At 55.2% G+C, this 25,355-nt stretch overlaps 1 protein-coding gene across 3 annotated transcripts in view; it reads right to left on the reverse strand.

Moving 5' to 3' along the window:
- Nucleotides 1-1,039: 1,039 nt before the first annotated feature.
- CTDP1 (CTD phosphatase 1) overlaps nucleotides 1,040-25,355 on the reverse strand; it is a 54,756-nt gene continuing 30,440 nt past the window's right edge. For 2 of the 3 annotated variants that reach the window (XM_028095631.2, XM_088019573.1), the window contains exons 11-13: nucleotides 20,712-20,871; nucleotides 9,766-9,911; nucleotides 1,040-1,605 (exon numbers count right to left, since the gene is read on the reverse strand). In XM_028095631.2, coding sequence (XP_027951432.1) covers nucleotides 1,464-1,605; nucleotides 9,766-9,911; nucleotides 20,712-20,871 — 448 coding nt within the window. In that variant the 3' untranslated portion in view covers nucleotides 1,040-1,463. Of the gene's footprint in view, nucleotides 1,606-9,765; nucleotides 9,912-20,711; nucleotides 20,872-25,355 lie in introns of those variants that run through there. The other variant, XM_028095632.2, reaches the window with a different exon arrangement.

A 25,355-nucleotide genomic window follows, 5' to 3' on the forward strand; every position in this document is an offset into this window, starting at 1 on the left:
CTCTCTGCCTGTCATGGGAAGTACAGATGGGATCTAGGCATCATGCCCCATTGTGTGAAGACCTGCGGAGTACAACCAGGAGAGAGATAGCCCAAACTCCTGGAGGAGGATTCAGGTTCTTGATGATGCCTGAGTATCCAGTGAAAACCTAGAACCAGCCATACCTGAAGCTCCATCCATCACTTCTCAGACAAGTGAGTAACACAGCAAGATAACCCCAGTGGAGCCATGGTTCTGTTACTTGCACTCAAAGAACATGCATATAGCACGCAGCCTTAACCTAACACATTACCTCTAATTCAGTAAGCAGTCTGGAAAATGGGGAGGAGAAAAGACTTGTGGGGCCTGCAGATCTACACTGAAAAAGGTAGGCTAAACCAACGATGTCTTTAAGCAGCACCTCAAACTGTTCTAGAGGCTCACAAACACATCCCGGGTCACCCCCAGCCCAAAGCCCAGCCGCCACCAACAGGAAGGGGCCGTCTCAGAGGGACCATCAAGATGAATTACCCACGGATGGCATGGACCAAGGCTTGCGCCCAGAGATCTCTGGACAAGGGGACTTGGAAACCGAGGCCCCTGGGCTCTCTACCAGCTCTTACCGGAGCCGCACGAATGCAAGGGGCCTGTGGGTCAGACCCAGGCACAGGGACGATGCACGACCAAGCGTCCGGGGGACGCGCCGTGTGACGAACCCTGATCTCCAGCTTGTCAGTCGGGGTCGGAACTGCCTTGTTTTCTGGGCTATCTTAGATCCACTGCTCATCGCCTGACGTAGCCACAGTAACAGCGACCCTCTGCGTTCTTAATGCTCTGGTACAAGCTTCTGAGAAGCTCTTCACAAGTAATAAAAAGTCCAGCCTCCACAGAACAGCCTAGAAGAGGAAGTTGGGTCTGTTCTCCCGGCTATGGGCCCGGAGTGCACGGGCACCCCAGCACGCACGTGCCCCAACACGCAGTGTTCTCTGGCCCACAGGCTGCTGGGCGGGCAGGGCGCTCGGGGCGGGGGCGGCTCCTGCCAGCACACCAGGGAACGAGCTTACAAAAAGGAGTTTTATTAAATGAAAGAGAAATCTGCTCGGTGGGTCAAATGTGAAATAGATATACAAAAACTTTACATCTGTGTCCCGGAGGAGGGCCCTGCGCGCCCGCCCACTGCCCCACCCCCATCGGGGTGCCCCGGCTGCTGCCCCGCATCCTGCATGCCCACTCCGAACCAGGCTGCGCGGGGCGTGGCAACATCTTTGGCACACCGCCTCCCGGGACACTGTCCCTTAGAAAAGTAGACTTTCCGTAGTAAAACCTCTAAAAACACCTATTTCTGCAAAATTACGTGTTTCTGTATGTGGAGCTCTGCAAATATACACATCTCTCTGGAAAAAAGGAACCATCCAAGGGCCCGTGGGGCCTGGAGCCCTCCGGGGACGGAGCGCCAAGCGGGTGTCGGCCCTGCACCCTGCAGGTCACATGAGGTCGCTGAGCTCTGCCTCGAGCGCTGCAGCCATCTCGTCCGCCTCCGAGCTGCTGCCCTCCTCGTCCTCCCCGCTCGACTCCCCACTGGACGCGCTGCCGGCGTCCTCCTCGGGTAGCTTCCGCTTGTGGCCCCTGCAAGACAGACGCAGGCCGTGAAACGCACGCCCCGGGAGCGGGCACACACGGGCGCCCCGGCACGCACACACCCCCAGCGCCAGCATCCACGTGCCCTGCACGCACCGCAGGCTGCAAGCACCCACGTGGCACGCACACGCGCAGTGCATCCCTGTCCTTTGCCGAACATCACCGCAAGACGCTGTCCTAGCTTCAGTGCGAGAACCAGTCAGAGCCGATGGTCAAAGACCGCAGGGCCAGCAGACCCCAGAGCACGGCACTCGCTCTATGCCCCACGCCACCAGGCCCCGCATTCAGAGGCGGCCGCGCAGTGACAGTCGGTTGGTTGTACACGAGGGCGTCACGGGCAGGTGACAGAACACCTATCACCCTAGAGGACATGGGGAGAGGACAAGGGCTGGATGCCATGAGCGCGGAAGGTGTGACTGAGGACTGATGCGGGGACCGGAGGGCGTGCTCCTGCCTTCTTCCTGGAGCTCCAAGAACCAGCAGACATGAACCAACATGCAGAGTGCCAACAGACAGGCTGGTCTGTCAGAGAAACTGCTGTGCCACCTCGCAGATGTGGAAGCCACAGCACATCCCAGGTGATCACAGGGCCAGGGCACGGTCCCCTGCCTCCAAACTCCGCTTTCCCGAGGCAGCACCAACACAAGTTACCCTGATCACAGACGGAAGCGCATGAAAAGCCTTTGGCGAAGTCACAAACATGAGGTCGGAAGACCATCTGCAAGACTAGGACCCACGTGACCCAAGACCACAAAACAGAGGAAGCCTCTACAAACTGGTTAAGGCAATAAACAATCTGTGAGAAACACTCCCAAATCAGAAAACAGCAACTGACAGAAGAACAAATTCAAAATGGACAGAAACCCTGGAAAGGACTAAGGAAACGTAAGTAAGGCATCTGTGTGACGGCTCAGGCTAGCAACGGTGAGTGTGAGGGGCTCAGCATCCGTGGCCACGGTGCGGGGCTACGTGGCAGGTGCCAGGTGTCCATCTGCAGGACTCGAACCCCGGGTCAGGCCCAAACCAGGCACACATGCAGCCTGAGGACACACTGTCAGGTAACTCAGCAAAGGCTTAATTTTGGATTTGCAAGGTATCCTGAAACAAAAGCTTTTTTAAAGAGAATTTTATTGATTTTAGAGTGTGCACATGCACATGCAAGCCAGGGGGAGGGAGAGGGACAAGCCGACTCCACGTGGAGTCTGAATCGGGGCTCGATCCCACAACCCCGAGATCACGACCTGAGCCGAAATCAAGAGTCCAAGCACCCCAGAACAAAAGCTATTTTTAAGCACAGTTACTAGGAGGCCACTCAGATGACTGTCCCTTTGTTGAGTGGTGAAGAAGCTGTATTTAGAAATGACACACACACACAACAGGTAACCTGCTTCACGTAAAAACGGCAAGTGCCCATCTAAATACCGTAAGAGGCTGTTCATACTACTGATAACAACCCCAATAAAAACAGCGTCCCATGGGGCACTGCCCAGGAAAGTGTGTGTGGGCCCCGAGCCCCAGACCCACAGGGTAGGAACACGGCTTGGCTGCTGCTGAGTGGTGGAGGTTTATCAGAAATGCCAGTGATTTTGAGAAAACCTGGGAAAACACTGGCTGTACCCTGTCCTCTGGGCACCCCGTCCTCCGGCACCCCACCCGGCCTCAGGCCTGCAGCTGAAGCGCACGCGGGGGGAACGTGAAGGCTTGTCTCCGGTTTCCCCACGTGATCTGCGGTTTACTGTCAGGATGTGTTCACAGTCCTGGGCTTCCATGAGTCACTGAGAATCGCGGCCTGACTGGGGGAGCACAGCTCACACTGCGTGCACACACCGTCAAAGCCGTTCTGGGGTGTCCTCTGCTTTGCACAGTGGCCCGGTCTCAGGAAGTGACAAACACCACCAACCTCCCTTGCCTCCTGCTACAAATGGTCTGCTCTTTGTGGAGAGCCCGGCCCCCATCCAGGTTCCCTTTCACTCCCGTGAAAGAAGGGAGGCAAAAAAGCAAAGACAGAGAGTTCCCGTGGTCGGGGATGAAGACCCCCAAGTCCAGGAAAAAGCCAGACCCACTGCTGTGAGGACGTGGACTGGGAACCCGCAGAAGCGCCTCGGACAACCCCCCAGGCAGAGGCAAGGGGTGCATGCTGGTGGGGACCCCGGGTAGCAGAGGCAGAGCTCAGGGGAGAGCAGGGACCCTCGAGGGCAGGGCCAGGGCAGGGGAAAGCTACAGACTGCTCGAAGAGTTATCTTTCAAAACAGCCATCTTACAACAATGATTATTTGTGATAAAATCTTCCGTGAAAACCTTTCTTTTTTTTTTTTTTAAAGATTTTGAGAGTGAGACAGCGAGAGAGCGAGCGCGCGCGTGCATAAGTGGGGGGAGGGGCAGCGGAAGAAGGAGAAGCAGACTCCCCGCCGAGCAGGGAGCCCGATGCTGGGCTCGATCCCAGGACCCCGGGATCATGACCTGAGCCGAAGGCAGACACTTCTCGGACTGCCTGAGCCCCCAGGCACCCCTTGTGAACCTTTCGCCTACACTTGGGAGAACATCTAGGGCAGAGGCGCCCAGTCCTGTTGCTTGTGTACGGCCCACACATGGGTAGGGCTCACTGCACAAATGCTCTTTGTATTCCCAGACAACGGGTGATAATGCCTTCTGGGTCCCTGGCTGCACGGGGCAAGGTGTCCTGTAATCTTCATAAAAAGGCCACGAGAGGGGTGTCATCGTTCCCGTCTGTAGCTGAGGAGACCACGAACCAGACAGAGGCAAGCTGACAGCCACATCCTTGGGGGGCTGGACCCCACACTGTCCCACGCAGGGTGGTGCCTCTTAGAAATGACTGACTTCACTGAAACAGGGTCGTCTCGTGTGCAAAAGGGACAGAAGGAGAGAAGACGTGGCGTAAGCAGCCCCATGTTGGGGAGGTCATGCCAGGCACTCCCACGGGAGCCAAGTGCATGGCTCAAGATCAGGGAGAAACGGCCGGTGGCCCAGGGGGCAATGCCATGTGCCAAGCCTTTCTGAGACAAAGTATAAAAAGAGACGGACTAGGAAGGGCAAACCTTTTGGTTAAATAATGTGTGGAAGATGATATTTCTATACACAGCATGACTGAATTGTAGTAATTAAAAATTATCTCGGGGCACCTGGGGGGCTCAGTTGAGTGACTGACTCTTGATTTCGGGGCAGTTTGTGATCTCAGGGTCATGGGATCGAGCCCCAGGTTGGGCTCCGTGCTCAGCAGGGGGTCTGCTGGAGGTTCTCCCTCTCGCTCTGCCCCCACTGCCCCCTCTAAAAAATTATCTCCAATATTGGGAACAGGCCTGCAAGTGATGGTTAATAAAAGCCTGTGAATGATACCAACTTCATCCCCCTGAGCAGAACACACACAGTATTTGTATTTTGTTGTTACAACCGCACAGCTGCACAGAAATGCTGACAGGCTTAACGTGGAGGAAATGTAAAGCCTGGAAAACCCTCTAAGGGCGTGGAATCCAGCAAGAACATGACAGCAGCATCAGTATGTGTACATTTCCTCGATGGTCCAGCTTCTGAATGCACTGCCGCAAGCCCAAGCTGGTGCCTCGAGGGTGCTGCCCATCGTGCACATGACGGCTTCTGTCTAACCAACGACTGTCCGACAGTATCCACAAAGCATGTGTTTTTAACTTGCCGGTTAAAGCAGCTTGTTTCTTGGCCGAGAACAAGCAGCTGCAGGGCTGCACTTGGCGAGGTCACCGTCTCGGCTAGCAAACCTGTTTCGTATGCGCGCGTGTGTGGGAAGGCCAGGTCTGGATTCTGCAGGGACGACCACGCCCGAGGCAGCTCCCTTCTCAGACACGCGCACGGTTTGAAGCAAGCGTGGGCACGGTGGGCATGGTGGGCACGGTGGGCGTCTTCTCATCCGTGAGGATTTCGACCCCATGACCACCACACTGATGCCGGAGCCGCACTGCCCAGGACCAGGAGGAGGGAGTCCTCCCGAGCTGCTCCTTTTCACGACGGTGTGGGCCGTTGTGGGCGCGCCGGCGTGTCCCACAGGTGTGTGGTGGGGGGACTGAGTGGCCGTTTGTCTGCCTCCTGCCTCTCGGCCCTTGCCATGACCGACGGTGGGCGTCCAGCCTCCAAGTGCCGCTGAGCTGCCACCTCCCTCCCCGCTGCTCACCCTTAAGAAGCACGAAGGCTGTCTACCCTTGGACTGCCCAACCCGCTCACACTGGTCATGCTCGGGGGTCGTGCAGTTCTGACCCCGTTCGTCTTTACTGCCTCCTTCTGCACTAAGCGAGCCTACCCACTGAGACGCTGCAGGACGGTCTCCTGGACTTCCTTCCCCAGTGGTTGCTGCGGGCTCCTCTCACGGACCCATGTCACGCCGTCAGGATGGATGGCAGACGGACCCGGGTCTCACCCGGTCAGATATGGGTACGGACTTGTCCCTCCGCTCAGGGCCTGCCCTTCCTTCCCGAGCTTCTGTCGTTCGTGGTGTATCTACGTGTGCCACACGCCGTTATAACCCGGACACCGTGTACGATTTTCTGTCTTACACAGAAGCTGACAGAAGGGAAGAAAACACGCACGCTGACGGCGCGTCATTCGAACCTTCTCACTTACGGTTCCTTCCGAAATATCTCATGCCTCCTGCCTCTGCGTGGTCACTGGTGAACACTCGGCTCTCCATACTGCGGGCCCCACAGACAACACGTCATCTTCTACAACTGCTCCTGATATCAGTTAAATGGAGAGAGAAGAAAACTATAAATTCACGTTGCCCGATAATTACACGGTGCTCTTTGCGTGATCCTGGTCTCTGGGTCCCTGGCTTTCAGACCGAAGAGCTCCCTTCCAGATTTCTCATAGGTCAGGCTGGCTCACAATGAATTCTCTCCGTTCCCAGCCAGGAAGGTCCTCATCACGCCTTCGTTTCTGACAGAGTTTTGCCTGGTTGATGCTTTTTTCCTCCAACACCTGGGCGTGCCACGGTCTCTGACGAGAAGCTGGCTGCGCGTCCTGCAGGCGCCCTCGGCGGTGCCGTCCAGTCGTCCACATGTGCTCTGTCTCCGGCTTTCAGCACTTTTACCACAACGTCTCTGGGCGTGGATCTCTGTGCTGACCCTGCTTGGAGTCTGTCGGGCTCGGGATGTGTGAGAATGCCTTCCATCCATCTGGGGGGTTTTCGGCCCTTCCCCTCCATGCCCTCCCGGCTCCCACTGTGGGCACGCACTACTCTGCTCGTTCTTTCTTCTGAGACTGAGCTCGACCCTCGGGCCCCTGGAGAACGTTCATTTCCCTGCTGCACTTTGCAACGTTGTCCACCTACTTGCTCTCGTCCCCCCGCACGGCCCTCACGGTGGCTGTGCTCACCGGCAGCTTCTCTGGCCCACGTCTTCCCTGTGAGTGGAAGCAGGAGTTGTGGTTCCTGTCCTGTAGCAGCTGGGTCTGGCCTCTCCCTGGCCAGCATGGCTGCTGCGTGCCGTGACCAGCCAGGCCGTTCGGGCACATGAAGAGCCTGCTGAGCACTCTGGCCATGGAGACACTCGTGTGGAAAGCGGAGCCTGTGAGCCCACCGTTGCTCACTTCCACGTCTAGTCCCCGTGAACAAGAACAAAATACAGCCAGAACCGCACATCTGCCAGTTTCTCTGGTACAGAAAGAAACGAGGTTTGCAAACCTAAGTCACCCGCCTTGGCTGACGGGGAGCCACCGTGCGCCTGACTCCACTGTGGTCAAGGGTCAGAGCCGTGGGGCACACCCAGAAACCCCAAGCTCCCGCCACGGCCACACGTACGAAGTTCAGGAGAAACAGAGGAAGGCAGGTGGGAAGGAGCCCCGTGAGTGTTCCGGGCTCAGGGACGAGCGGAAGCCGGCTCGTAGGAGGTAAGAGAGTATGTCCCACACAGCAAGCAGAGTCTGAGCAAAGTCTGGGAATGCTTGGTTCTCATGGTCAGAGATGTGGCTCCCAGAACGGGGGGCGCCTGTTGGGGGCTCAGCCCCCCACCCCCACCGTCACAAGTTGGAGGATTTCAAGCTTCTTGTTTGCCATGTTCAGATGCTCTCCACGGGACCAGGAGAAACTTCCGAGCTGGAAGCTTAGACTTCTACTCCCTATGCACGCTGACCACGGAGACGCAGGAAACCTAGCGCCCTGGGACTAAAACCACGTTGCCCCACGGACCTCCAGTGCAGAAGGCCGGCACCCAAACCACATCAAAGCAAAGTCTCTTTCCAACAAGCCCTGGTGCCTGTCGTTTGTGGGCACGTGAACCAGCGAAAACGAAGAAACAAAACAGGACGTTCACTCTGGGGATCGGTGGCGCACAGGGCTCAGCTCAGTATATGCTGAGCGCCTGCAGCCCCCGCCCCTTGAGGAGAGGACACTCCCGGTGGGCTCCGGCCAGGCCTGAGTCTTCGTGAAAAATGCCTCAATTTCTTTTTTTATTCGACAGAGAAAACAAGAGCAGGACCAGAGCTACAAATCAGCAAGAAGATGTCATGAGTCACGGGCACCAGCCAGCACCTCCATACCCGGGTTCTCAGAGCGGGTGGCAGGCCGGCTCCTCAGAGGCCCCAGTGGGACCCCTGCACAGAGAGGAAGACACAGCCCAGCACGGTGATCGTGCAAGGCTTACCATCACCCAATACGGAACTTTAAAACAACTAGTTCCTAAAACAACCGAACAGCGTTTCACACCGCTCTGCTGCATGGCTTGACGGGTGGGACGGCACCAGCACCGTGAGAAGCGGCTCCGTCTGCCTGCTCCGAAGCGTGGCTGCAGGTCCACTTCCCTTCTCGGAGTAAACTGCTACACAGGGAACCACCAATCTCTGCGCCCTCTCTCTGGTCGCTGCTAGAATTTTTGGCCCAATCCTGTTTTGTAACTGGACTGTTCAAGTAAACTAAACTCTTTTGGGCTGTTTATTCACCTACAGAACGTCTTAGGGTCGGACCAGATGGGGTGTGAACAGACTCAGTGGGTAAAGAGCCCCCACACAGAGGGAGATCCCAGTTACAGGGCGAGCACACGCGTGTGCGGTCTGTACCGGCCTCGATTCACTGGCTGACCTGCAGCGACCCTGAGGCGGCACCACCAACACCCCCATTTCAGAAGAGGAAACAGGCACGGGAGGTTCGAGAGCTTGCCCACTGTTGTGTGGCTGGAAGGAGGTTCTTGGGACGCGTGTCTGCTCGTTTCTCGTCATGGGGGGTCGGCAGGGGTTGGGGTGGTCCTGCTGAAGAACCCCTGGCCTGGCGTGAGCAGCCTGGGCTCTGATGCATGGCGTGCAAACACTGCAGGGCACATGGGGCAGGATGAAGACAGCAGGAAGCAGGGGAGAGAGGCCCTCACCGCGGCAGACAGCAGGTACCACCGCCAACACTGCGTGCAGAGCTGGAGCAACGCTGTCTGAATTCCGAGGGCCACAGTGCCCTCCCGGGACCACTGATTCCCCTCCACTGTCAAGCTAGCGTGGGCAAAACCAAGAAAGCATTTCCTGAGGCGCGAAGTTTGCCTGCCTTCCACACACACTATCCCAGAAAGCTTCTGGAAGATGCACCCACTCCACCAAAACAAGAGAACAAACATGGTGTTGGAGCCATGGAGCAGTGAGGCCAGTCCCGGCAGGCAGCAGGGCCCCACGGGGAGGCTCAGGGACGCTTGGGGACAGCAGCTCTGGCTTCGGGCCAGACTGAACTGAGCCACTGGGGTCGGAAGACTTGGAAAGAAGCAAAAAAGAAGGAAGTTGAGCAAAGAGACCATGAGGTGATAAGCGAATCCGAGTGAGACAAGGAGATGCTTCGGAGGAGACTCCTCGCACACCACTCGGTCCAGGAGAGGACTTGGTCACAGTGGTGGCGCTGGCCGGGAGGCTGCCGCGGCGTCAGCGCACACCACCCACCGACGGGCTGCGGAGCAAGAGCGGGGCTTGTGGAAAGGTGGGAGCCGGCCACAACGCGCTGCCATGGTGCCGCCTCTCTCCGCCCCCGGCTGGCGACCGCTGGTCCTGCAGGTGTTCCCACCAACCACACACAGGAAGCGCTTTCCCAAGGGGAGGAAATAAGATCTCCACGAGGCGTAACTGAAACCACAAAGACTGTTCTGTGATTGCATCGCACCTGCAGACGCCACGGGGCCTGCCGCCTGCCCTGGCCCACCTCACCTGGGCCCCCGGCTGCCTGCGGTGGTCCTCCCGCTGCATGGTGTGGCCTCCAGTGTGGCCTCCGGCGTGGCCTGGGGCTCCCGGGGTGGGGGCCTCTTCTTCTCGCTGTCGCTGTCGTCACTGCCCTCTCCTAGGATGTCATCCACCTGGCAGAGGACGAGAGTCAGTGTGGGAACACATCCACCTCCCATCCCACGTCCCGTGGCCCCCGCCCACACCCAGCCACACGCACACGCTTTTGGTGGATGGGGTGCACGTCCAGCCCCACGCTGGGCCAAGTCCCTGGGTCTGCAGACGCACTGCACCAAGGGGCACCGAGCAGGTGCATGACGAGGGCGAGGGAAAGCTGGGAAGGCCCAGGCCACCGCTCCTGGGATCCCAGGACCCCACGTGTGACCCTGGTGCAGGTCATGGGGACACCCGGCAGTCATCTCTTGGCGGCATGATTCTAACAGGGGTTTTCTCGCTAGTGCGCGAATGAACTTTACAGTGAACAGAATCAGAGGATTCTGTTCAAATGCTCATGATCAATGAGCCACACAGAACGACTGCCTTCCAGGAAGCGCTCTGGAGTCTTGGGGTGGGGGCAGCTGCTGCCGGTGGGGTCCCCAGCTGTGCCCGGGGGCACCTGTTCTCTCCCACAGGTCCCAGGCCGAACCATTCACAGACATGCCAAGTGAGGGTGATGGGAACTCATAGGCAAGGGCCCTAGAATCAGCCCTCACCGCTCCCCTATAGCTCGGGGCAGATCTGCTTCCGGACGCCGGGTCCCCAGGGACGCCCGCCAGGGGAGGCTCCCATGGCTCTCCCACCAGCACAGCTAGGCCGGGCTGCCCAGGCCAAGGGGGATGAAAGCTGCCTCCTAACACCTGTTCAGTCAGAAGGAGCTGTTCCGTCAGATTTGGGGTGGGCCTGGAGACAGAAGATGGGGTGAGGGTTGGCCTTCCACCTGTCTGACCTTGGTCTCCATGCCTCTCTCTCAAATTCTCCCTGGTCCTCTCACAAAGACACTGGATACCAGAAGAGATCAGGTGGAAAGGAGAAAATAAGGAACGGGAGGTGACCCACTGCACCAGGACAGAACTGTCCTGTCAACGGCTTTGGATTTCTGAGCACCTCCAACGACATTTTTGGAACACTGCTTGTTTTCTCTGCCGGCACAACTGAAATTGGGATCTTTCTTTGTTCTAACTTAACATGTGACAGAAACACTGTGTGGCCCCCATCGGTGGGTGGGCTGGGGGCCCCGCAGTGCAGGGCAGCAGAGCCAGCCCTTCCTAGGGGCGTGTGTGGTCAGGGTGGCCAAGCCCGAAGGACAGACGTTCACAGAGGTAACTCCCAGGCTCAGAAGCTCGGCTTCAAGGCCTCTGTAACTTCCCCAAATGTACGCACGCCTGAGAAGTGCCAACACGTTTCAGGACGTTAACATCAACTTATTAAAAAAGGCGCAAAGTGGAACACAAAGATGACCACCCTAACAAGTGCATCGCTTGAGTCCTAGGGACCACACTTCAGAACTGAAGGTGTTTTTCCCCCTCAAAATATATATACAGAAAAAGCAAACAACGATGTCAAAAATCCTCTAAGTCAACATAATTACGTCTTTAGGACCTCAAAGTGGATGATTACGTAACAAGGTTAACTGATGTGTAAAATAGTAAAAGAGATATATTTATTGGTCTCTGTCCCTCTGTCCTGACATGGAGCTCCTGAGCCCCTTGCACTTTCCAGATGGACAGCAGCATCTCTTTTTCTAATGAGGCGACTCTAGGTGGGCTCTGGGCGGGTCTGGTCACCGGAGACCGGCCAGAGCGAAGCCTGGAGCCTGCAGCCCCACCCCCACCCTCCAGGCCTCGGGGAGCTTCCGCATCCTGGCAGGCGGCCCACCCCAACTCCACGGGGACGGCAGCCCCTACACTCGGGACCCTGCGCACCGCACCCTATGTGGCGCTTCGCCTGTTCATCTGCGTCTGTCATGCTCTTCGTTACGTAATAAGCCGCTAAACGTAGCGCAGGAGCAGCTCTAGCAAAGGATGGAATATGCCAGGAGCAGGCTGTGGGAACCCCGAGTCTCAGCTGGTTGGTCACCCGTAGGTGTGACAAGCCCGCACCCCCCACGTGTGACTGGCGTCTGACGAGGGGGAGTGTGGAGGCTGGCGGTGTCAGAGCTGCTTGCTGTGACCCCCACATATCTGGGCGAGAATGGATGCGTCTGTCGACCCACTTCCCAACACGGACTTAAGACAAGAGCCACCGGGTGTGAGGGCACCGTTTTCCCAACTGCCAGGCCATGCTCTGCAGGGACGCCGGGCCGGCTGCAGCCAAGGTGAAAGCTCTCTGTGGGAACCCTGCTCACAGCGGCTTTCAGGCGTTTTGAACTTGGAACTACAGGGATATTATGGCTACTTAAATGTTAAATTTAAAAAATCCATTAATTCAGAAAGACCAGGTTTTCAGCTTATTCCAGAAAACACAGAAAGGAAGAAAGGCAGTCAGATGTACTTAACTCACAAAAACGGACTTTTCCCCATGGACAACTGGGTCGTCCCCTAAGGAAGCTCCCGGCAAGGCTGGCCAGCTGCAGCCCCTCCCTACAATGGGCCAAGTGCATGCCCTCCTGGCCCCGCCCCACCAGCCCCTCAGCGCATTCAGGGACAGGGCCGCTCACTCCTCGCCTCCCGGCATCAGGCACCCCCACAGGGCCTGTGAGCTTCTCCGCATGGACCACGAGGGCTCTGATGGATTAAGAGGAGGTCCTAATCCAGAGCAGCTTCCACCCGATACTATCAGTCGCTCCCACACTGACCTCAGTGAGAATATGGAAACGGCGACAGCTACGTCAATAAAGCAATAATCATCATGTCACTATAAAGTTTTTACACACAGGGTTTGCTCCTAAGCTAAATGCATTTAATAGAAAGCATGGAGTTAATTCTAAGAAGTTAGCGCATTCACACTTCACCATTACGTTCAATTGGTTGTATTTACTCTATGTTGATGAGCAAATCTCCTATTAGAATATTCTATTAAATTTTCCTTTGAAAATACTTCAGGCCTTTAACTCTGCATCATACCTTTTCAAGAGAAAAAAAAAGAATTTAAAAAATCAGTTATTTTAAACGTGACCACCAAAGTACACAATCACAGCCCCTCGGAGACCGCGAAGTGACCCGAAAGTGTTGGTGCTGTCTCCGAGTAGGAGCCCGGTCGCTTCTCGAGTCGGCGGACAGCTAACCCAAGTGTGTGTTCACTCTGCCAGCTGATTGGAAGATTCAGAAAAACACTGTGCACGGCCCAACTAAAATCGTGGATACACATTAAAATCTGGCCGTATCTAAATTATGCTTAAACTTGCTCTTCCTCATTCTGCTTTTCTCATATAAAAGGATCTGTTTCAGAACAAAAGGCATTTTTCCAGGGCTTTCTTTTACACAGAGGTAACTGGGCTTTTTGAAAAACAGTAATGTGTAATGAACTAGTTATTTCATAAATACTATTTAAAAAGATGCTAGGGTAAAAACTTTAGAATCTTAAGGAAAAATCTAAAAGCAAGTATGTGAAGAGAAGAACAAAATTCATTTTATACTGAATTAACTACTGAATTCTCCAAGGGCCAACACGGATCACACTGAATGCACTGGAAAACATTCCCATCCCTCACTTGGAAGACACAGGACCATGGGGATTACGGACTCCTCACGGCCTCTGTCTGCAGAGAAGTAAGGCAGCCAAGCGGAGAGTCGTGAGAGAGGGAACAGAAACACGTCCCGGGCTGGAAAAGCAAACTTCCAGTCACTCCCTCTAACAGGCGACCTTCTCTCTTGATAAAACTGGAAATGTGTCTAGACACATTAGAGATTACTTTCTCCAAGGAGGACGCAGAAAAAAGGGGACCGAAGCGGAGCTGCCCAAGTCCACCTGGACCTGTAAACTCGAAACAGACAAGGCCAAGAAAAAGCCTGCCATTCCCTCTGCCGCAGCGGCCTGGGAGCCTGCAGGCAGCAAGAAAACGCCCAGGCAACATTGGTGGCCGTGGCTTCAGGCCATCGGCGGGCTTGCCACAGTTCCTTCGGCTGTGGCCCCCTGCACGGACTGACCTGGCCGAGCCTGCAGGACAGACACTCCAGGAAACGAGAAATAAATTAGGACATGTTTCCCCATTTCACTCTCCTACTATTAAAATGCTGTTTTCCACAAATTATCTTCAATCTCAAGTGATTTTTCTAAAGGTTAATGTATGTTAGTCGTCTCACAACATCTAGAAAGTTCATGACCCTGTTTACGGAGCTGACTGCTTCCTGATGCAACACAACACCGTGCTAAGACACAAGAATTCTCACGGTGAGAATTTGGTGAAATAACTTTGGGAAGCCTGCTAACCCATGTAAATCCCTGAATGTCACAAATGTATCTGTTGGTCCATGAGTACCTGCTCCAAACAGAAGCGTGTGAACAGAAGGGTCACTTGGCAAAGTTACGGAGGCATCCCTGCCCAATGTCCGGGCCTGATTCCATTCCAAGGAAGAAAGCCCGTTTGGCGTGACCACGAGGCTGCTCAGGCTGGACACATATAGAGATTGCACGGCAAGCCTGACCGCTGAAAGGGCTGAAGAAAAAAGGAAAACATTCAGGCTGCCATGAAAACAAGCAATTAAACCTTTGCAAGCGCTTACTGCTCATAAAATGTGCACATGACGCCTAGGATTAGAGACTTCTGTGACCTAGCCTCAAATAACTCTCTCAACGATCCCCAGCCGTCTCTTCCGTGTGTGTGGCTGCCAATGAACACCGAGTCCTGCCATGTGCCCTGTCCCTGCAACCCTGACTGGGAGGCATCCTCTCCGAGCACACACACAAGGGCTCCCAGCACTCCGCAGGGCCCTCCTCAAATGCAAGCCTTCTCCACACAGCCTGCTGTGGGGCCAAGAGAAGACACAGAACACGGACAACGTCACTCTGCTTTATGAAACTCTGCAACTGGCCAGACTGGTCTGTAGCATCAGAAACCAGTAAATTTATGCCTTCGACCAAGCTCTGGGGGTTTTCAGCCATCCATCCGCCAAGTAGCTGTGCCACACCGATGTCCTCCCCGTCTTGGGAATTCCGACGCGCACGTGATGGCTCTGATGGTGACCGGGCGGCCCCGACGCTCTGACCACGGCCCCCGATCTGTTTCCCAGCTTGTCTTCAGGGTGGTGTCGGCAGCCCTGCTCGCGGGCTCTTTCCTCTTCGCCTCCACTCGATCGGGGGAGTGTCTGGAGAGCGTCAGGGACTGTGCTTAGCATGTGCCTTTCTCAGTTCTGAAATTCCCGTTGCTTGTTCTTCATCACGTGCATTCCCTTCAAGGCTGCGCGCCTCTGCCCAGGGAGCACGGCGCCGAGCTGCTCTGCAAGTGCTGGTCTCAGAACCCCGACGTCCGGGCTGGCTGGGGTGGGCGTCTGCTGCCGCTCACTCAGACTGGGCCTGGACAGCTCTGACAGGCCATCCTCTTGGAGTCTCTGGAGAACACGCGTCTGTGTTAGCAGGCGACCAGCCTGGTGAGGGCGGGTAAGATACAGAGTTCTGCCTCCTTCTGTGGACTGCGACATGAATTTTATGCTTTTGTGATGCTGTTCCATGGCCTCTTTGGATCTCACAGGGAGGTGAGCCTGTGGCTCAGTCAGCGCCTACACAGAATTGGGGTGCTCCCCTCAGCCCCTGAGCTGTTGCACAGTATGGTGTGGCTGGGGCTACCCACGGGGAAACAGGTAGAGGAAGGTGCCTCCATACTCTCTGGGCCACAGATCTCCTGTCCCCAGACCCTCTGCGTTTGGTGCCTGCCCTAGAACAGAGCCGGGGCAGAGATGCCCCTGCCTCCAAATCGGGGCAAGAGCTGGGGACACAGGAGGAAAAATGCCAGAACACCCACTACCATGCTTGCTCTTCCCTGCTGCACCCATGCTGGCTTTCAGGAACCTCTTTGCTCCTTCTCGCTTTCTGAAATTTCAATTTTTTTTCCCCTTAAAGTAAGCTCTAGGCCCAACATGGGGCTCGGACTCATGACCCTGATCAAGAACTGCCTGCTCTACGGACTGAGTGGGGCCCTCCTTTCTCTGTTCCATGGACTTGAGCTGCAGGTACAGGGGAGGCTGGGGGAGGCCGTGGCGGGGGTTACCCACCTGGGCCAGCACGGGGGGGGGGGGTGGTCAGCGATGGTTTGCTCTTCCTCCAAACCATGATCCTTCCCTGCACTTCTTCAGTGTGTGTGAGTAGCATCATTCGCTGGTTCTCTTCATTATTTATGGCTAACACTTCACCTACTGACCTGACTCTAAGCAAATCTTCTGTTTTAACATATTAAACCTTTCACTTTCAGAACAGACTGTTGCATGTTTTAACTTGAAGGGTGGAACCTTTGTTTTGGAGCCACAACCCCCACATCCCACCACAAAAACTGCTCATCGGCCTCTGAACACACACAGTGAGAATTCCATTCTGTACTTTTCTTGTGTGTCTGCCTAAAATGTAAACACACATGAATAAACCTGATCCATGAGAACACCACACTACAATAAAACATACAACCTCTGAGAAGTGACACCTTGTGAAAAATCACACACAGGGTCGAAGACTCCATTAATTCTAAGGATCATAATCTGGGCAAAGCATTATGAACGTGTTAACAACAGTAACAATCCTGACCCAGGAACACAAACTAGAACAGTGTCGCAGACACACCTGCGTGGGCCCCCACCACCCCCCAAAGCTGGGGTCCATGGTAGCTTCTGGAATAAACTTGCTTCGTCCCAACATTTTGAAGCCAATAGAAAATGTGCCTGTTTTATTCCGAATGTAACTGCAAAACAGCATTTGCTGCCAGATGGGGCAGACCGGCCATCAGGGGTGGGAAAAGCTACTCTGTGAAGATTTTCCTGATGCACGAGTCCCACACCGAGTGCAGCTTCGAAGCACAAGGGAAAAAGTGGTGGCGTGTGGCACCAGGCCGAAATCACCCCGGGCAGCTCCCCAGCATCGTGAATCCTCCAAGAGCCAAATAAATGGATGAAACCGTGCGCGTGGACACTCTGGTCAGCTCATGTGGCACCATAACTCTCCAGACAACAGCACACCCATGACGGAGGCCCCACCTCCTCTCAGGAAAGGTATCACTGTATACAAGCAGCAGGCGGCCGGAGCTCACTATGCTTACAGGTGGTGCTTACTCTTCAGAAGCAAACCTACAAGTTCAACAAAACCAAAGCATCCACACTACGAAATGAGGCTCGCCATCTCATGCATGACAGAACCTGCCACTGTGCTCAAACTGCCCACGGTGTGACCACCTGTGTCTGAACCACAGCAAAGGGTGACCACGGTCATGGAGTCTTGGCAAAAAGCTCTGCTTTGTGTGAACCACAAGACACAAAGCAAATTGGTACCAACATGACTAAAAACAGAAAAAATAATCACACTAGACAGCGTATGCAGCAGTCCCTCCCTATGCACGGGGTATGCTGCAGGACCCCAGGGGATGCCTGAACCCTAGACATACGTGTCTAGGATAAAGCTGAACCAACAGCGAAAGGTCACCAGTAACTAGTGGTGGAACAGAACGTCACAGCGACACGTTGCTGGTGAGATGCGTGTGAACGTGGTCTCTCTCAGAGCATCACCACCTCCTCTCACCTCGCTGCTCCCACCTTCCTCCTCCAGTGGGGACACGAAAGGGGCGAAGAACGTCAGGCCGCTACTGACCACCTGACCACACGTCTGGAGGAGGACCCCCAGCCTCTGGAGCACGGCCTGCTGCAGGTACCCCGAGCCTGCAGCAAGTGAACCCCTGGATGAGGGGGGCCACGGTGGCGTTAGAACTCTTTGAAAACAGTCCACAGAAGGTTCTGTCTCAGACCGTGGTTTGCAAGGATGGTCTGAGATGCCGGCACAATGCCTGGTGCATGACAAGGACTGACAGGCCAGGGGCAGGCCCTGCAGCACCCAGAGTACCTCGTCACCAGTGAGACGCGCCTCCAGGGACTTGAGTTGAGCTGCGTTTACAGAGAACTCTGGCAGCAGGACAAAGGAGGGACAGAAACGAAGGGGACCGCGCCTGCTGGGGGCTGGGCGAGGTGTCCGGTTCCAGACACAGGGCCTCTGACAGACACACTGCGGAACACCCTGGCTGCGGAGCGCCCGTCGGTGTGGACTGAAGCCCGGCGGGACAGCTGCCTCGGGCGGAGCCAATACAACTACAGAAGGCATGGAGTGACTGCACAGGTGAGCGAGCACAGGGCGGAATCGGGACAGGGCCCAGGATGGTATGGGGACCTCCTGATATGACAAAGGTGAGTAATCTCACATTTCTCGATCCTATTTCCCAGGACCCTCCATCTACTGAACCAAGTAAGAGAACTGCCTAATATGTGTACAGAATTAAGCCAGGGGGCCTGTGGCAGATCTCACAATTCCCAGAACCTAACTGTATTTAAAACAAATGTTTTTGTCAGACAGATCACTGAAAGAGCTCATACAAGACATTTTGTTATTCAGTCGACGTTCTTGATAAATCCAAGAAAAAAACACAAAAAGCAGGCCACCTAAGTCAGTTCGCCGATGTGTACAAATTTCTACAGAAACCAGGACAACTCTGGAAAAGCAATCCACCCTGAATTATCTCAAAAGAACGAGGGCTGCTAGAAAATAAAACCAGTCCAACATGTTGCTGGTAGAAACATGACCCCTTTCTATCAACCCACTCCAGTTTTTAGGAAGCTTCCTGGGATTCTCTCCAGAGGTTTCAGGATTTCCTACAAGCCTCACCCTCCCTTCTACTCTAACGAAAGACCTCAGGGTCACTGCCTCGCAGACTGGGGTGCTCTCAGAAACCTGCCTGTGAAACACGATCGTCACACAGGTCTTCATCTCACAGTATCTGCTCTCCTCCTGACCCAGAGCTGTGTGAGGTGAGTACGGCACGCTGCGTGAGACTCAGCGAAGCGGACGCAGGACCGAGTGTTACTTCCTCAAACTCACAGAGCAAGTGCCCAAGACCAGTGTCCGCTGAGGCCACGTGTCTGCTTTCTAGCAGCACTCCGTGAGGCTGATGTGCATCTCCCGCCACCTGGACAACGGTGCTTTAAAGACCCTTTCTGGGCGTCTGGGTGTTTCAGAAGGGGACACGGGTGGCGACAGCATCTTCTGACACCTGGGTGTCCCTCCTGTCGGGGGCACACTCGGTTCAGGACGTCCCCATGTGACCTGGCATGAAGCTGCTCTGAGACCACCTGCGGCCGCTGCACCACCCGCTGACCACACGTAGCAGCCAGGGGCCCAGGACTGTCCCTCCAGTCGCGGCTGCTTGCTGTGGCTCTTGGGGACCTTTTCTGCTCCGGATGGAACCGCAGACAAGAGGGACCCCGTCGTACATGGGCTGGGCTGTGCACCTTCGTCTCCCTGCTTCTCAGCTTCTGATTTCTAAACCGTGCAGTCTGTGGCCCACCGTGCTTCCCAAGAACTGGGAATCCAGTCAGAGGAGCAGGGGTGGAGGCTCGGCTCTGGCTGCCACTGGGCAGGGCGCCCAGCGTCTGTGCCCAAACGCAGCTGTGGTCTCCCTGGCGGGGTGCATGGGACTGAACCTCTGTTCTCGCCCCACTTACAGCACAGCCCAGTGCTTGCCGGTCCGAAGTCCAAGACTGCTCTCGCCCTCCACACCTCCTGTTGCTGAGGAGCCAGACGTAAGGCTTGAAGGCTAATTTTTATTTCTCAGAGTGACGGTAAGATTCCCACCCCTCTGATATGGAGTGAGTGCCGCAATCAGCGTTGCCTCCCAGGACTGGAGCGTCGCCGGGCGGCCAGGAGGACGGGGGAGGCAGGTGCTGGCGGCCCCACCCCGAGGGCCCCTGCGGGGTCGGCAACTCCCTTAGAGATATACAATAGCACTGAGGAAATTTTTTTGGAGAAGGCATTTTTATGAAACAAAAAACAGCACATATACCAGCTAATGTTCAAAAAAATGGCAGAGAGAGGAATTCAGCACATCTGCAAACACGGTGTAACCGTCATCAGGTAAACCAGCATCTGAAGATGATAACCTGAGATGCTGGTGAGATTTTGTGCTAAGTGTAACATTTTCCTGCTGCGACTGAAAATAAACTAAGAAACGTTTTGCTGGGTATGCATCTTCCCAGTGGTCGCCATGAACACAGAGCGTGGCGTGGTGCTGGAGCAGAGTGAGGCCGCCGAGGGGCCGGCTGGGAGTGTGCCAAGAAGGGGCCACGTGCACTCGGATGCGTGATGAGGTTTTCTGCACAGAAGCTGCACAACCACCTACAAGTAAACGGAGACCCCCACAGGCAGGTGGGGCCCTCTCAAGGGCGCTGGCCTAGGGCAGGGCATGAGGGCCACAGGGCCCGGGGGCTGACAGGACTCAGGATGGGCTGACATGCGAGCGTCGGTCATTTCCGAAGACGACCCAGGAGACAGACAACAGACTTACAAAATTATCTGCAGCTCAGTGCTGTTTGGTTCCGAAAGAAAAATCCCCACCGTATTTAGTCTCCGATTCAAAACAGGCTCAGGCCCTATTATCCTTATTCCCACAACTAAGCATTTAAAAAAACAAAAACCCCAGCGATGTGGCCTAAATCTATTTAGTGGTGTAACGGTAAGATCCTACAATAAACTGCCGGCCGTGACCCAGGCAGGCGGTCATCGAGGGTCTCCCGCTGGGCCGTGCAGGCCACCAGCAGCCCCACCCACCCGAGGCCGGGCCCTCGTCAACGACGGGGGCGAGCACTCGCCCGTCGGCCCCACCGGTGGGTCGCAGCTGGGCTTTCCAGTGTTGCCGATGCCCTGACGCGTCACTCAAGGCCGCTGCACATCTCTCAGTGGAAGCGTCCCTGGGAAACCAAGGGTGGTGCGTGAGCGCGGTCCGCGCCTGCCCCTGGCGCGCTGGCGCCCGCGGGCCTCACCTCTTTGTCCATACTCTCTAAGTCCTCCTTACAGAGCGTGTACAGTGGCATTGTCTCTGACATGCTGGGCTGTCGCTTCCGTCCACTGGGGCCGGGCTGCTCTCCGGGTCGGTTATCTGGCAGCTCTTGAGCAAGCATCTGCCGCGGCGGCTGAACCACTCTGAAATGAATGTCACAGGTCCCACGTGAGGAACGGCACTTTGAAGGACTCCTGGCTCTTGGAGCAGGTACATAAATACATACAAACAGAGAGCATTTTAGTCACGAAAACCCACCGTGTCTCTCAACAGCGCCTACTTATGCTTTCTCAGAGCTGACTCCCCAAATCCGAGTGACGCCCCCTCGGGCTGGAAGCCAACACCTACCTTCTTGTGCCAACACAACACCACTGCATTTGGTTCCCTCATTTTAGAACAAAGGGCAACATGTGAAGAGCTACTGAACAATTTCCTAGAAACAGCAGGAAATGTTATTTATTCTCAAATACAGTCATGCAAGTCATAAGACTCTTAAAACGACAAAGGCAACAAACTGTTTCTATCCATATTCTCTGGAACCGAAAGAATGTGCGGCGCTAGGAAGCAGGTGCACGGGGCTGAAGTCAGCCGTCCACCGAAGGGCAGGGGAGGCAATTCGGGACGACGAGTGCACAGTTCTGTTAGACGGTCAAATATTAACACAAAAAAACAGCGAGTGCTGCGGCAGTGCTCTTCCCTGGGGCCCACCCCAGGCTGGCCGGGTAGTTTCTCCCAGCACCTTCCACGCTCACGTCTGTCTCTGCGTCAGACCCAAGCACATGCTCTCGCATGTCATGACCCTGAGAGATGAGGGGCTCATGCATGGCTGGCGGGTCCGCCCCAAGTGGCTGCTTCTAGGGGCTGCTCACTGGGGTCGGAGCCTGCACGAGGACACCTCAGGCCCCATGGCCACTGCCAGTCACATGCTCCCTCCCTGAGATGCTGATACAGTAAGACCTCATGATTCTGAGGAAAAACAGGGGTGCTACATCCAAACCCCGTAAGTGAAGAGAAGCAGCTATGCTAGGAAGTGAGACTTCTCCCCGATGAACATAAAGCGCCACCACACTGCGCCGCCCTCTTCTTCCTCAAACGTCAGAGCACACACCTCACCAGTGTGTCCACACAGCTCCCCACCTTGGCACCAGGACACCGCCACCCCCACTGACCGGCAGCCCCAACTCGGGAAGACAGCAAAGTATCTTAAAAACAAGTACATTACAGTCTCCCCTCAGAAAACTGGTTTCAGCTTTAACCAAAACCTGAAATGTGCAGGCGGGTGACCCCCCCCCCCCGCCCCAAGGGGCCGCTGGTCAGGGTGCGTGGGCCGGCCAAGCCGCATCTGCATGGGCGCTGGCCCTCGAAAAGGCATGATTCTCTTCATCTCACAGGGCACTGGATTGGCCACCAAACCAAGGGCCCCCGAGTCTCCCTTCGCCAACAATACCCCACACCGGAGGCGGCAGAGCTTGGTCCTGTGTTTCCACCAAAGGGCAGCTCCCAGCAGGTGGGCACAGAGGCAGAGGGCAAGCACCATCCTTAGCCAGAGCCACAAAAATGCAAACAAGCCACTCTTTTCGTTATGCTTCTTATCCGTTGGCAAATAGCTACCTTGTTAAAAACGCGATACTGTGTTAACACGCAATGGCTTCCTGTTACTCTGAAACGCGTGAATGAGTGTCTCCCAGACAGCTCAGTTCCTATGTCTGACATGGTCAGCTCTGGGGGACGAAACCCCCAGGACAAGAGCTCCCTGTTCCTGACACCATGCTGCTCGCACAGCTCCCCCCAAACGGGACGACAAGTGCAAAGAGAAAATAAAACACAGAGGGATTCACTGCTATTCTGAGCTGCAAGCTGACCTTCAGTCCCCGGCAGGCAGGTGGGCCTCTGCCACCCTCCTGGGAGCTCAACCCTAGACCTGGGCCTCTAGGGGACCACAGAGGACGGACGGAGGAGGAGGACCAGGAGCGGGCGACACGAAACACCAAAAGGCAGACACAGAGCCCCAAGAACAGGCTGCTCTCTGCAGCGGAAGCTCAAAGAGAGGCTGCCTTGTAGGACAGGAACGCCTGAGAGAGGCACTGCTCTACTGCAGGCCACCACCACAAGCTGTGTCCCCGCCAGCAGTCTCCGGGAAGGCTGAGTGGGGAGCCAAGGCCCTTCCTCCCAGCCAGCCTGTAACAAGCACCCCACCACCATGCCGTGTCCATGGAGACCAACGTAGGCAGGAGCCTGGACAAGCACCCTACCCTGCCGGTAACAAAGCCCCCAGTCCAGGCTGGGAGGTGTCAGGGTCAGATGTTCATCTTCTCCCAGTGGTAACAGCAGTGACCCCCAGGGACAGCCGGAGCCCCCATGGCCTGGCGGCAGCAATGACCACCCCCATGCAGCAGGTGCCAAACGAGGCCGGCGCACACCTGGACTTCCCGCTGGGCACAGGTGAGGCAGTGCATCCACCTGGGCTGCTGGCGCACAGCCGGGCAGAGACAGCCAGGCACAAGGTCTGAATAAGGTCCCGATGCTCACAACGTGATATGAAGCCGTCCAGGCTTCAGTCGAAAATCACTCGTCCTACCAAGAACCAGGAAGGTCTCAAGCTGAATAAACGTCACCTCTGAGATGGCAAAGATGATAGAAGTCCTGACACGGATGTTATCGCATCGCAGGAAAAGATGCTGCCACAAGAACTACAGGCCCACAAAACGTTAAGTGAGAAAACCCGGCAAAGAAGCAGAAGACACAAAGAAGAGCCGAGCAGAAGCTTGAGAACTGAAAACATTGTGACAGGCACAATTTTTAAAGATGCAGGGAATGGGCTCTACTTCACAAGGAAGGGAACAGAAACCACAAAATCAGTGAACCTGAGGGGTAGTAGAAATTGCTCGGTCTGAACAACAGGGAGAAAAGAGACTGTTCAGAACACACAAGAGGACAACAACATCCAGTGTTCGCGTCCCCGATCCGAGGAGGAGGAGAAACATGGCAGAGCTGGAAAAGTCCTCAAAGAACAAGGGCTGGAAATGTCCTAAATTTGGCAAAAGACATTAAACTTTCTGACTCAAAAAGCTGAGTGAATCCAAAAAGGATAAACCCCTAAATCCACATTAGGACACATCCTCATCAAACTTATTATTCAAAACCAGGAAAAAAGTCTCGAAAGCAGCGAGAGAACTGTAATTCGAATGACAGGCCAAAGAAGAGAAACCATTTTACCATATCACTATAGATAAAGCACCTAAAAAATTAAATACCCATACAGGATAAAAACTCGCAGGAACTTGGGAAGAAGGAGGGAGAACTCTCCCAACTTGGTAAAGAGCATCTACAGAGAACCTAGAGCCAACATCATACTTAAAAAAAAAATGGAATGCTTCCACCTTAAGATCAAGAAAAGCAAGAACGTCTGCGGATCAAGGGAGCAGGTGGGAACCCAGAAATGACCCAGACAGATGTCCCTCCACACCTGACACAGGCACCAAAGCAACGGACGGAAGACGCCTTTTCAGCTGACAGTGTGGGCGGAAGACTGACCCCCAGCCGAAGATCTCACCCCTTGTGCAAAAACTCAGAATGGATCATGGCCTTCAATATAAAACATAAAAGCTATGAAACTTTGAGAATAAGACAGAAGAGAAAACCTTTAGGATCTCGGACCACACAGAGAGTTCACAGACTTGACACCAAATGCGTAATTCATGAAAAGAAAACTGACACACAGAACCTGATTCATCAAAATGAAACACTTTGGCTTCGCCCAACTCTGTGAAGATGAAAAGCTACAGAGAAAATACCTTCCAGCCACACTGCTCACAAATAATACCTAAAATACACAAACAACCATCAAACTCAGCAGTCACATAACCATCCGGTTGGAAAACAGGCGAAGACACACACACGCTTCACGGAGGAGGATGTTCAGGGGCCAGCGTGTCCCCGCGGGGCGCACACGCCCGTCAGAGCGGCTACCATCAAGAACAGTGTCTACTCCAAACGCGGGCGGGGTGCAGGGAGGACTGCACTGCCGGCGGGAATGCGAAATGGTGCTGTTCCTCCAGAGGAAAGCCGCGCACCCACTCAGCACACAGCGCCGCAGGTACACCCCCGGGGCACCGGTCCCGCAGAAATGGACGCAGACACAAAGGTTCGGAGCAGCCTTCTGTTGGGGGGCCCGGGGCTGGATACACCCAGGAGGCTGCTCGGCCGCCGGAGGAGAGAATGTGTGAGCACGTGTGAGCAATGCTGCAACAGTGCAGCTGGTCTTGGGCTGAGTGCAAGAGCCTGTGTGCACGGCACTCCTGGACTGACCGAAGGACGGGGAGGAGCCGGGTCAGCGGTTGCTGGGGGGGTTACAGAGGGGGCGGAAGGGAGGTGGGCATTGGAGGGCCCCAGGGGTGGTGGCGGTTCTGTGTCCCCGACACCCTGGCGGTGAGACTGGGCTGCAGGTTTGCAAGATACTACCATGGGCAAACCAGGGTGAGGGCACACGGGATCTCTCCTACTTCCTACACCTGCCTGTGGGTCTACAGTGACACCCAAATAAAAAGTTTAATAATGAAAAAAACCCCCCAAAATGTTTACAACTGACAGCACATTATAATGACGGGTAAAAAATGAAATTCAGAAT

The sequence above is a fragment of the Eumetopias jubatus genome, unplaced genomic scaffold (genome assembly GCF_037043125.1).
Source record: "Eumetopias jubatus isolate StellerSeaLion01/CBP00866 unplaced genomic scaffold, mEumJub1_p1.0 scaffold_16, whole genome shotgun sequence".
Lineage (NCBI taxonomy): Eukaryota > Metazoa > Chordata > Mammalia > Carnivora > Otariidae > Eumetopias > Eumetopias jubatus.